Source organism: Arvicola amphibius, chromosome 1 (genome assembly GCF_903992535.2).
Source record: "Arvicola amphibius chromosome 1, mArvAmp1.2, whole genome shotgun sequence".
Taxonomy (NCBI): domain Eukaryota; kingdom Metazoa; phylum Chordata; class Mammalia; order Rodentia; family Cricetidae; genus Arvicola; species Arvicola amphibius.
Window position 1 is genome coordinate 25992658 of NC_052047.1, and position 13764 is coordinate 26006421.

The following is a 13764-nucleotide window of genomic DNA, read 5'->3' on the forward strand; positions in this document are numbered from 1 at the left end:
CGGGAGCCAGCCGGCCCACGTGTTGGGCATGGGACAGGCCGGCCAAGGCTGCTAAGGTGCCCAAAGCGGAGATGGCAGGAGGCAGGAGCTTTGGCTGGCGGGCGAGCCAGCAGAGCGGGGCGGGCAGCGGCCGACTCTCCGCCCCAGGGAGGGCTCCCGTGGCGCGCCGGGCGGGGCGGTGGTTTTAAGGGCCAGCGGCGGGGTTCCCCGCTGCTCATTCGCGCGCGCTCCTGTCCAGCCACCGCGCCATGGAGCGGCCACCGTGCGCCCTGCTGCTCGGCTCAGCCGGCCTGCTGCTCCTGCTCCTACCCCTCTCCTCTTCCTCCTCTTCGGATGCCTGCGGCCCGTGCGTGCCGGCTTCCTGCCCCGCGCTGCCCCCGCTGGGCTGCCCGCTGGGCGAGACCCGCGACGCGTGCGGCTGCTGCCCCGTGTGCGCTCGCGGCGAGGGTGAGCCGTGCGGGGGCGGCGCGGCCGGCAGGGGGCACTGCGCGCCGGGCATGGAGTGCGTGAAGAGCCGCAAGAGGCGGAAGGGTAAAGCCGGGGCAGCAGCCGGCGGGCCCGCGGTCCTCGCCGTGTGCGTGTGCAAGAGCCGCTACCCGGTGTGCGGCAGCGACGGCACCACCTACTCCAGCGGCTGCCAACTGCGCGCCGCCAGCCTGCGTGCCGAGAGCCGCGGGGAGAAGGCCATCACCCAGGTCAGCAAGGGCACCTGCGAGCAAGGTGGGCACCAGCGCTTACTCCGCCACTCCCTGCCCAGCATCCCTGGAGACCCGCGGGAGGGAGGAGTTGACTGCTGCCCGGTGTCCCGAGCCAAGGGAAACGCCTCCCGGCTCTCTTTGGATGGTTTTATTTGGAGTTTCCTGTGTGCGCCAAGAAAGTGAAAAATCGCAGTAACGGGTGTAAATATAGAAAAGATTTTCCGAGACCTCGGGCTCCTCTATCCCCATAATTCATCCAACTCATAGCTGGCAGGGCAATTCTGGAAAGCCGCTATTCTCTTGAAAACCTTTCCTCGTCATTTTTTTCTTTGCTTGGATGTGTGCAGAGAGGTGGATAGACGGAGTTAGCAGAGAAATACACAGTAAGGACTTTCGGAAAGTTGATTTAGTAACTAAAGAAAAAGAATTTTTAAGTTGGAGTTCATGTTAATCTCATGCACTGGCATTTCCAGTTATCAAACGCTTTGATGTTGTAAGCCCTCTGACCATATTGCTTTTCTTCTTGGGCTTAGGTTTTTTTGTTTTGTTTTGTTTTTTCATAATTTGTCCACAGGATGCAAGGTTCATGAGAAATGCCTTTGACGTTATGTCTGTCTATTGTATTCCCTACTAATCCAAACTTATGAAATAGGAAAAAATAAAGTCTGAGGTTGGGACCAAAAAGAAAATATCAGAAACTTAACTCTAGTGCCTGAAATAACATTTTTCCATGAGCAGGCGTTTGGAGGGAAAGTTAGAGCCGGGCGCTGGCAGCTGCTGTCCTGGCCCCAGCCAAGGTAGGAGGGGAGGGGAGATAATTCAGCTGTTGCACCCTGAACACAGTTCAGGCTTTCTCCAGACTTTCCAAGTATCAGCTCTTTCTTTACAGCTTTTCCCAGAAATCCATATGCAAATAGGCTGTGTGCCATTCACTCCAAAGTTCGTTGTTAAAAGCCTTAGATGGTGTAGCTCACAGTTACCCGCTTATGGTGTTATCACCCCAAGTTTAGAAAAGAACAGCCCAGAGAGCCCTGCTTCCAACAGAAACAGCCCTTTGTTCCTTTGGCTCTGGCATGAGAGTCACATCATGAAGGGAACTGCACATTAAGAGTTCATTCCAAATACTGGGAGTTTCTTATAAACATCCATCCCAAGGGTGACTTTCTTTCCCATAGCCCCAGAGTCAAGGTTCTTAGCCTATCAGAGCAGACTACCCTGGCGACTTTCCAAGTGCCGCTGTTTCCTCATCTGTGACCAGGTTTAGTGCATTTTAATAGTACAAAATGATAGGTTTGTTATGATATTTTATAAATGTACTTTTATTATATTTAGCCTCATCATTGCTCTCTCTCCTCCCCTCTCCTCCCCTCTCCTCCCCTCTCCTCTCCTCTCCTCCCCTCTCCTCCCCTCTCCTCCCCTCTCCTCCCCTCTCCTCCCCTCTCCTCCCCACTCTCCTTCCTTCTCCCAAGTTATCCACTTCTATTTTCCTGACTTTTTTCTAAGTGTAGATTTTTATCCTTTTCGCTCTTGATGCTTCTCTCAACACTCACACAGTGTAATGAGCAAATGTAATGATCTAACGTGCCTCATTGCCAGTGATGCCCAATCTTCAGTCCCCTCTCCAGGATGCAAGCCTCTTTAAGAGCACAGCCTGGCTTTATCTTTCTGCTCAGGAAGATGCGTGAGAAATAGCATCTAAAACTGGAAGCAAATCAGTCTTACTTCCCTTAGCCCCACACTGACAAACATGGGGGCTGGCTTTCTAGGGCAATGGTAAAAGCAGGCCAGAGAGACGAGGAGAGGACAGAGAGCTGCCAAAATACCTTTCCACAGCAGAGAAGAATGAGTGATGGGGGAAACAAGGTCTTCTTATGGACTTGCTTTGGGTCTTGGGTGTAGTTTGACAGCGACAGACACTAGGCGGACAGAGTACCACTTAAATCCCATTCAGTCCTGAGTCTTTACAGAGACTAACAATGTATCTCCTCACTTCCTCTAACGGTTTCTTTCCTCAAGAAAAACTTGGATCGTGTTTGTAATGAGGAGTTTATTACAGGACTCAGCCCCAGTGAAATAGGCTGTCTACATTCTGTTCCTGTGGTCTCATTAAACATAATATTTATTGAGCAGCTAGCCAGCTTCAGCTGCATATAGCTAAGGATACGAAGAGCAAATCTGGTCTTGACAACAAAGGAAGTGTGTGTTCACGTTACAAATTGCCGAGCACTTTCCCTGGGTCCCTGGAGCCCCTCCTGGTGTTGCTTTTCTTCACTGAAATTATCACTTAATGCCTTCTAGAGAGAGCTTGTCCTGCTGGAGTCTGTATCTCTGCAGTAGAAGGCAGCGCCATCTGCTTGAAAATCTGTTAGAAAGATAATGAGCTCATAATCTCGGATCTTGGAGCTGTCACTGTGAACTGGGAGCCAGTGGAATCCGCTAAGGTCCCTGGCTCACTGGAAGGGGGAAGACTTGACAATTCAGTTTAATAAAAAGAATCAAGACCGAGATGATGAGGCATGACATAGAATCATGTTGCTGAGACAGAAAATGCTACTGTTCCGTTCCAATCCTCAGACCTTTTGTTTACTGTCCTTCAAATCTGAATTCCTCTGTCCCGTTTTCTGGGTACCATTTTCTGTCCCTTCAGAATGTTTACTTGTGGGCCCAGAATGCAACTACCTCGGGTCCCACTTACTAGTACTTCGGTGGCTAAGTTCGAACTGCCGTTCAGGCAGCAGGAGGGTCTTCACAGTGTAATTCCATCCGGCCTCTTCCCTCCAGTCTCCTTTTGTTCCCACCCCAATATATGGCTGCTATTCTGCATGCCTTTGGAGATGCAGTGTCTTCTTCCTGGAATGCCTCCTCCCTCCACCCTACACGCGCGCACGCGCGCGCACACACACACACACACACACACACACACGCACACACACACACAACTCCCTTGGAATTCTTATGTCACTTTCTCTGTGAGACCTAGCTTTCCCCTGGTCCATTATGATGTTATTCTCCCAGCATTGTTCAACATTAGCAAATCCTTACTGGGTCCTTGCTGTATATTTATTTGTATAGGGACATCACAGCTGACAGTTCATTGTAGAATATGACTCCCTGGATATGAATGTTAACTCTACAATGAACCACACTAACTTTGTGCTCTCATGACCTCTCTGTCCATAGAGTTCCTCGCTTGTAGAATGGGATTACAATTCTACCGTTCTCATAGGGTTTTATGATGGTTTGATGTCATGGAAATTATCTGTAGAAACCACAGGATGAAGATCGTTGTCATCATTCAACCAGAAAGTTAGCTCTGTATGAGGAGAGAGTCTCTGTTGCCCAAAGAGCCCTAATGTCCAAGGGGCTACATCAGTCATGGATTAATGAATGAGTGAACCCTCCCACACTCTTCTGGTCTTGGAGTAAGCAACTTTGAATAAAATAGAAGCAATTTCTTACTCGTGGAGTTTAGTGTAAACTTTCGACAGAAGCAAGCACTCTCACATAGTTGTGTGTGCTGTGAGAACACGGGCAGCAGAGACAGGATAGGGACTAGGGATGAGTAGAAATACCAGGGAGGGGCAGTGCCAAGAAGCAGAAGAGAGCAGATCTGAGGGCTCCAGCAAAGGGAGGAGCAGGGCCCTTGGCCTGGGTGGACAACAAGCTGTGTAGACCACCCGCCGTCTCAGAATAATCTTTTACATGCCTGTCTTTTCCCAGATACAGTGGCTGGCTAGCAGTAGGAACTTGTTTTATGTTTATCAGTCAGACAGAGAAGACCCTTAGGGAAGGGCCTTCCTCTGGAAGTGTGGGCAGTGGGCTCCCTCCTGTGTGTGCCCCACCCCACATCCTCCCTGACCCCACCCCCACCCCTTTACACCGACTTGGCTTCCTGTCCAGCGCTGTCTTGAACTCTAATAGCATGCTCACTTTCCCCAAACCCCCACATTCTCACGTTGTATCAGTTCTAGAATCGGGTCCAGGAACTGTTGTGAGTAGAAAAGGCTTCAGCGAAGGCTTTGATTGTCAGGGACAAATTTTACTTGACAAATGTTAAAAACCTTCTCTAAGGAATTCATTTTAGACTTATTCTAAGGTTGGTAATGTGCCATTTAAATGCTGCTGTGTAATTGCTATCCTTGAGTGAACCCATGAACTCCCCTGGAAGCTGAAACAGAGGTGTTTCAACAGTCAATGAACTTGCTGATGAGCTGGTTTATCTTGAGACGGGGCGTGTCAATGTGATGCTTTTTGTCAAGCTAAGTCTGTGGAGCAAAAAATGGCAAGTTTATGCTGAGGAGGGCGTGGGAGAAGAGCCACTGATGACTTCTTGGGGGAGTGATATCCTGACTGAGATAAGGGCAAAAAAAAAAAAAAGGCAGTTAGCTAGAGAAGAGCTAGTGTGGAGATTGGAAAGGAGTTAGAAGGGAGAGGATGGCATACTACTCGCACTACTAAAGAAGGAAGTCTGGTCATTTGTCACAGCGTGGATGAACCTGGAAGACATGGCTATGTAAGCCATGCACAGAGATGAATATGGCATGATCTCGTTTCTATGTAGAAACTCAAAATGTCAAACTCATAGGATCAGAGAGCAAAAGATCCTTCTTCAGGGAGGCTGAGAGTGAAGTGGGAATAGGAGGAATTGTGGAAGGGCTGTCAAAATCCACAAAGGCAATTAGAAAGGAATCTAAGAACTGCCAGTCCTGAGACCCTGGCTTGCCATGACAGGGTGTGTTTGCCTGAGAGTGCCCAGTATTCCCTGCGCCTCTGACCTTCATTTTACTCAGTGAGATCTCAGGTTGCTTGCTTGTTAGCCAGTACAGCCTCCAAATTACAGCCATCCCATTACTCCCTCCCCACTTTCAGATCAGAAACACAGAGGGAGGGGAGAGAGTTGCCTATAAGAAATCCGCCCGAGCACAATAGTAATACCATTATAACTTTATTCCTTTATTGACCTTGTTTGCCCTTGTTGAACACAGAAGCTTCTAGAATGGTGAGCAGATCACTAATTCTTCCTTATTGCTTTATCTTGTCTTAGTCGCTAAACTGTAGGAAAGCTTTGAGCTCCTGGAGCAGCTTTAAAAGGGAATGAACAACTCTGAAGAAGGGGTAAAAGACTCTAAAATTCCTAAATAGTCTAAAATTCCTCTAAAAATTTAGAGAAAATTGCTCTAGAGACAAGGCATAGCCTTCATCGTTTGATTATTAAATGTCAAGTGCCTGCTCCACAGCTCTTTGAGAAAACAGAATTTAAAGGCCCGAATTAAATAGCCGCAGGCACATTTAGATGATACACACACACAAGGAAGAAACCTGTAGCATAAATATTGTAGCGTGTGTAGGAATTGACAAAGCCTTATTGGAGCCTAGAAATAACCTCAGGAGGGCAAAGATAGAGACAGTGGTGACCACTTTCCCCCCTTCAGCGATGGAGCTGAGCAGGCATACTGACACCTTCATATGTTTTCTGTCCTGTCCCTAGAAGGGTCTACTACGGACTGGCCTTCTAGAAGAAACTGCCTTATAAGGTTTTCTTTTGGATGGCTCAAGGATAAAACGCCCTTGGTTAGAGTCCAAGGGCAGCTGGCCTCTCTCATTCTAAAAGCAGCCTCCCAGTGGATTAGACTGTGTGTTTCCTTTACCTCCAGCTCCTCTATATGGGTTCTGACCTCCTCTGTGCCTTTAATTGTAGCACAAACATCTTCTAAGTAGCCAGTAGGAAGGGAAGGCTGGATGACTGTCAACAGACTTGCTAAGCCAGGGGATCCACGAATGTGGCTTCCTTTAAAAGTTTATGAGTGACAAAATCAGTTTTGAAAGTGGCAGGGACGTAGGTGTATAGGATAACTCATGTGCCTGCCCACTTAGGGTACTAGTGAACACAGATATCCCAGGATATCTGTAGGAGTTGTTTCAAGGTGGAGGCACGAGACATGCCCACAGACATCACCCCCAAGCCTATTCTGTTGGGGTTTCCCAGGTCAGTGAAGAGCACCCCTACACACACCAATCACCCAGACTCTAATAGAGCATGAGAAGTTAGGAGAAGAAAACCAGAGTAGACAGAATGGGGGAAACAGTGTCTGCTTTCCATCTGAAATCATGTGCGAGAGTTGAATTCATATTTTATCTCAAATTCAATTACTGGCAAACATGATCTGACCCTTTTGAAAACACTAATGTGCTGAATTGTTTTCCCGGTTCATGGAGGACGGCAGAGCAAGGTTAAGTAGCCACAGCTGGAGCTAATAGCCGGCCCCACCTCCCCCCCCCCCCAGCTCTAACCACGCAAAAGGTTGTGGGGAGGGGCAGTGTAGAGGGGGAAGGAAGCAGAGCTGTCCAGAAAATCCAAGGAGGAAATCCTGCTGTTCCCAAAAGCAGGCTAGAGTAACACAGACGTCTTGCCTCTGAAAAATAAGAAAGGTTCAAACCGGGTAAGGCAGACCTAGTAACCTAGTGCTGACAAAGGCCCATTCATGAGGTTTGATGTCACCCATGGTAAGTGTTGATGAGGCCAAGCCACATGGCCCGGTTCACAGAGCGGGCTACTGGGAAAAAGGCACCTGTCCCAGCTTCAGGATAATGGAGACAGTGAGCAATGGTGCAATGTAGGCTTCCTCCTCCGCGGGATGATTGTGAAAATCAAATCACGAATGACACTAGACGCGGCTGTGCGTGCCTGTGATCCCAGCATGCCTCCGCTCTCCTTCAGTTTTCTTGACTTGAGTGTTTACTCCACGCCAAAGGGTGGTGTGTGGTGCTTTAGTTTGCGTCTGTAGGCGCCAGTTTGGTGGTGGGGATGGCGTTAGACCTTGACAAGGTACAGAAGGAAAATCCGTGCAGGAATTTGAGAACTCAATTAAGCATATTCCATTTTGACTCTGGAAGGAGGAAATACAGTGCTTTAATGTTCTAGCAGGCATTGGTGCATCTGACCTCAGCTGTCCTGTTTCTTGTGACGTTTTCATGAAGAAAAACCAACTCCAGCTTCTACTGGGGGGGGGGGGTCTTGCTTCCTTTTGTTGTTGTTGTTGTTTGTTTGTTTGTTTTTTGTTTTTGTTTTTTCACGTCAGCATGTGAAGTGATGAGTTTCATCACGGCTTGTCTTTCCTTGAATGAGAAATGTTTCCAGGCAATTCATTTGCATCAGCCCAAATTAGCAGCCAACGGTCAAGCAGTGGAGTTGGAGAAGCTTTAGATCTGACATCTGCTTCTGGCTTAACTCCAGGCCGAGATGAGAACACTTATCAAGCAATGGATCTCCTGGAACTTTCCAAAGGGACCACACAGAAACGAAGCCTCAGGAATGTGCCGGGGCAGCCCAGGCCTGCAGGACTCTAAGCCTGCTCCTTCTCCATGGGAGTTTTCAGAACTCGGGGATCCAAAGGGGAATTTCAATAGTGGCTTCAGCAATTACATGGCAACCTTGGCTTCCAAAGGACTCCCTCAGGAAACCACCAGCTTTTGATGGAAAATGAAATGTGTGCTTCTCTCTGAGCCCAGACATCAAGGAGTGGGGTCCTGCAGTGTGGCCCCTTATTAAAGATGCTAAGCCCGGCTGGAGAGGGCAGGCCGGGGCAAAGATAAAGATGCTGCCAGACAGTTGGCAAGCCAGGACTTCAGAGCCAGAGGCCCCTGTGGACTCAGGTGTGTCTCAGATCAGAGGCTCGGAGTGAGGAGAAGAGTAGCTCTGACTTGGCGCCCGCTCTGTGTACCATGGAGCCTTTGGTTCAGTAGACAGTAACGGCAGGGCAGGGCAGGGCAGGGCAGGGCAGGTCTTTCTAGACCCAGCAAGATGAAGCAAAGGGAACCTCCCATTCCTTCACCACCACCCAAATGCTCTCTCATCTGAGGCCTCTTTCTATTCACCCATTCTGCCTGGCCTATCATGGCAAGCTGCCCCTTTTTCCTGTCTTACTGAGCTCAAAGAAATCGGGCTTTCCTCTCCCTGCCCCCCTGTCCTTTGCTGGTTCCAGAGCTGCAGTGGCGTTTTAAGTGCTAAGCTCTGCTCAGTGCTCTTGCTTAAGTCCCCAGAGCCATACCCGATGTGCCCCTGTAAGAGCACCAGAAAGCAAACACTTGGCATGCCACACTGGAGAGGCAGGAGGCTCAGTACACAACACCCAGAAAAGTGCGAGTTACCCCTCCTCTTCTTAATGCCACCTTGAAGACGTTTTTCAGATATCTGAAAATCCTAATGCATGCCACCCATTAACTCGAAACTACCGCCTCAGAGAGGACAAGCCCAAAGGTGGGGGAGACACCTGTGACCGTGGGTCTGACGGGACTTCCGAGCTGATACTAGACTGTCTCTACCAGTTGCTTTTCCTTTTTGTGGTGTGCTTGTAGTCTGCTACAACAGGCAAGACCTGGACGGTGTGCGTGAAGAAGTATGCACAGAGCTTCAGCATGCTCCTTCTGCAGGCAGATCTCCACCCAGGTCCTTTATGCTCCTTCACCGCTTGTCTGACCCAGACTTACCCCATTTGTCGTTTTCTTACCTGAGAAACAGGTACGATTATATCTTCTGCTTAAAGGTGTTAGGGAGGTGAGATAATACAGGGAAAGATTCTGTCATCCGGCGTGTGGAAAGATCTTCTGGAATTGTTCCGCTCCCGTCTTTAGTGTTTCTGGCGTGATGAAGCCCGAGTGAGTTCCTAAGTCCCTTTGAAACAACAAAAGCCAGATACGGGTGTTCACGCTTGCAGTGCCAACACCTTGCAGGCTGGGGCAGGAGGCTTAGAAGTTCCAGGCTGGCTTAGGCATCCCAGAAGCACCTGTTCTCAAAGATAAGAAAGTCTCTATGCTGTGGTGTGTTGCTGTCTTACTCAGACCGATGCAAATAGAACACTGCTTTGTGCGTCTCCAGGTTAGAGCTGAAGACTTTGTCTAGGGCTACACAAACAATATATCGGATAATAGTACTAGGGACAAACCTCTAGAAATTTCCTCCTTGTTCTGCACGGGCTCTAGGACAAAGAATCCTACCTGCTCTTATGGAACCTCAGATTTCATAGAGAGGGCCTAGTGCTGGGTAGCATGTGTGTTTAGACTCCATGGAGAAGGTCTCATGCTAGCAGGTGTGTTTAGACTCCATAGAGAGGGTTTAGTGCTGGCTAGCATGTGTGTTTAGACCCCATGGAGAGGACCTAGTGCTAGCTCGCATGTGTGTTTAGACTCCATAGAGAATTTAGTGCCAGCTAGCATGTGTGTTTAGACTCCATAGAGAGAATTTAGTGCTAGCTAGCATGTGTGTTTAGACTCCATGGAGATCATCTAAGGCTAGCTAGCTTGTGAGCTTAGACGCCGTAGCCAGCATGTGAGTTCAGACTCCATGGCTCGCTGGTGTACTGTGCTTTGCAGCACACAGCGTGTCCCTCTTCCAGCTCAGTGTCACACGCGCTGTTTTCTAGTACTGTCCTTTGCTGGCTTCAGTGCACAGCCATGGGTTCAGGGGTCATTCAGTGCAGTAACCAGTGGCCTATCCCTTCCTCATGTTTTCCTCCAGCATCTTTCACGTAGGAAATGCTCACTCATAAGTTGTTTCAATCATATTTGTTGAGTCATATTGGCTTCATAGAGGACATTGAATAAAAGTCACAGTTTGGAAACAAAGAGTTCAATTGGTGCCAAAGAGGCACATGCTGAGCATTATCTTTGGCTTTTGGAGTCTCATTGATTAAAAAAATAAAATAAAATGATGCTTCCTTTGCTGCACTTCTGTTCTTTGACCTACACATGTAGCCTCAGCTTGGCAGGAACACGTTTGAAAAAGCAAAACATTCAACTGTAAATGAGCAAATTTAGAGTCAGGAGGTGCCCACTTAGGTTGGCTGCCTGTGTGTGAGAGGTGACTCACTATATATATATATATATATATACATATATATATATATATATATATATATATGTTGTGAGGATAACATTACTGTCAAGGGTGGGATAGAGAGCGAAAGAAATGAGTGTCTCTTCCTTAGGAGGGCTAAGAAAATGACGAGCTTTGGAGATCCGGCACCTGCAAGCTGAGTGAACTTGGCCAAGCCTTTTGACCTGTCACTCTCCAGGGACAAGGCCACCCCGCCTTCTGGGGTAGTCCTCCTTAGTTGGTCTGTGCATCAGAGATGCCGGAGCCAGTCACAGGCAGCGCTGCCTACGCTCCACCCCAAGATTCCGATTTAGTTGGTCTGGACTTGAGCTGAGCCAAGGATCTCATAAACGCTTTCAGGTGATTTAATGTCCTGCCCGGGCCTGGAACTCTTACTATGTCAAAGTGACTTCCAGTGACGTTAGAGGACCCTCATTCTTAGAGAAATTCTAGTATGATGAAGCAATGTTTGCTTCATTTGCCCAGAATCGGTATTTTACAGGTAAGAGATACTGTGTCCATCCATCAGAGAGAATGGAAGCTCTCAAAACACACGATGTAACTCATGTTACAGGCACCTTCGGGCTTGCCTCTGTCTTAGTTCCTGCCTAGTTCAATGCTCTCCCCTGTTTGGACAAAGTGGGAACTGTGTGGCCTCTGCCAGTATCACAATACTTGAGAATTCACCTACGCCTACACGATCCAGCCTGCTGGGTGTTTCTCGAAAGCATGCATTCCTTGAGCCTTGTGTGTTCCTCTGCTTTGCTCGCTGCGGAATCTCCAGCCTCTCAGAGTCTTGGGTAGAAAGAGGAACCTTCTTCACCCTTTCACCTCTTGAGTCTCTAAGAGGGTGAGGTAGCTCGGTTTATAGGTCCGTCAGCCTAGAGGAGAGTCTCCTGCCACTCAGCTAAGACCCTTCTGATTGGCCTGTTCTCACATTGCTCCTTACCATAGTGACACTGTCGCCCTCACCAGGTGGCTGTGGGAACTGCCTGGGTTAAGGTGTTTTGAATATTCAGCTGTGTTAGGACAACGTTTAGCCTCCTGAAAAGGTCATCTGGTCTCCCTTCCCCTACATTTGGAAGACAGTAACAGAGAACACAAATACGGTATGTGGTCATTACTTACAGAACTTGCGTCCTGTTAGGCCGCTGCGAGCACAGAGTTGGTGAACACTAACTGGGGTAATAGAGAAGGACCCTGGGAACCTTGTGTTGTGTGTGTTTTCTGTTTAAAGTCTCTCTGCGCTGGAAGCATTTGGTTTAGGGTTACAAGTAGGTGTTTGCGAGGGAGGACAACAACATTTGGAAATGACCATCTTGACAACCAATCATAGGGACCTTGCAAAGCTTTTGAAGGCAGAACACGTGTGTGAGTTGGTTTGTGGGATTCCCCTCGGTATGCTGTGAATACCATTGGTTAATAAAGAAACTGTCTTGGGCCTGAGCAGAGAATAGAGGTAGGCAGGGAAGACTAAACTGAATGCTGGGAGAAAGGAAGCGGAGTCAGACAGAAGCCATGGACACAGACATGAGGGAACCTTACCGGTAGGCCACAAGCCTCATGGTAAAGGTAAAATAATGGGAATGGGTTAAGTTAAGATGTAAAAGCTAGCCAATAGAAGTTAGAGATAATAGGCCAAGCAGTGATTGAATTAATACAGTTTCTGTGTGGTTATTTTGGGAGTCTCCTTACTACAAGTTGTGCTTCATTTATTTATTTATTTATTTATTATTTATTATTTATTTATTATGTATACAGTGTTCTGTCTGTCTGTATGCTTGCTGGCCAGAAGAGGGCACCAGACCTCATTACAGATGGTTGTGAGCCACCATGTGGTTGCTGGGAATTGAACTCAGGACCTTTAGAAGAGCAGGCAGTGCTCTTAACCAGAGCCATCTCTCCAGCCCCCTGTGCTTCTTTCTATATCCTGCCATGATACAGCTGTGGGCATGGTGCAAATATCTGAGTATCATTTGGGGGCTGACTCCTGATCCAACAAACACATTCTCTCTCTGACCTTACTGCCCCATGGCAAGCTGGATTTTGTCCTGACCCTTGATTTTCTGACCCCTAGCTCCCTGCAAATAAGACTTCCACTCTTATTTCATAGGGCAGTGGGAAGGTTATAAGGGAGGTTCTCCCCCTTCCCCTGCCATTTCTTCTTCCTGCCTTTCTATCAGCTCATGGAAAACTAGTCCTTTAAGTTCCCACCAAGTGCTTGCGTTCTGTACATGTTGTGCTGTGTGCCAAAAGGAAATTTGCGTCACAAGAAAGATCCTGACATCTCTCTAAGGATCCGACAAAACTGACGCCTGCCTGATTGATTGGGAAGTGCCCAAAGGCAGACTCAAAACAAAGCAGCCCTTGTGTAAGCCAAGTCAATAAAAGTACACAGACATTTAAGGATGTACACACATGGTGCGTACATGTGCATTCAGCCCTGTACACAGTATGTCGACTCACCAGAGCATATTTACTGGGGGTGAGAAAATGAACAAGGGTACAGTCACACTTGTAACCTATACATAGAATTGCAAATATATTATAATTTGGTTGCATACTATAGGAGTTCATAAGTATTATAACTGCCTTGATACCTAGTATGTAAATGAATTTGCTATTGAGTCACCCAAAGTGACATGTGGGAATGGACATGAGTGGCTCTTATTCTTGTTTGTTCATAATTAAATTGATTATTCATATGAATATTAGTGAAAAAGAACCTTCAAAGTTGTGTTTAAAAGCTGGAGAGATGGCTCAGATCGTAAATGCCCTGGCTGCTCTTCCAGGTTTGGTTCTCAGCACTCGTGTGGCAGTTCACAAACATCTATAGTCCCGTCGCCAGCTGATCTAACACCCTCTTCTGGCCTCTGCGGGCACCAGGCATGCAGAGAGTGCACAGACACACACACAATCAAAGCACCCACACGTAAGAGTCATTTTTCTAAATTTTTCAAGAGTGTGTTTAACTACTCTGACGAATGCTAAGAAAACTAAGCCGTAAATTTACATCACTCTATCTAGATAGTTCCTTTGCCCAGGAATAAAAGGGAAGTTCTAAATAGGTGCGGCGACTTGCTGGGACAATGAGGGCACTGCCTTCCCATCAGTCTTTGCGCTCAGCATCAGATTTTTCACTCTGTAGACAAACCAGGATGGATTTAGACTCTATATTAACAAAGACTTGTTAAT

General features: G+C 47.8%; 1 protein-coding gene across 1 annotated transcript in view; it reads left to right on the forward strand.

The window, feature by feature from the left end:
* The first annotated feature begins 220 nt into the window (after positions 1-220).
* The window catches only part of Igfbp7 (insulin like growth factor binding protein 7), a 60723-nt gene continuing 47179 nt past the window's right edge, over positions 221-13764 (forward strand). The window contains exon 1 of the mRNA XM_038317543.1: positions 221-720. Within this exon, the coding sequence (XP_038173471.1) occupies positions 249-720 (472 nt within the window). The 5' untranslated portion in view covers positions 221-248. The remainder of the gene's footprint in view (positions 721-13764) is intronic.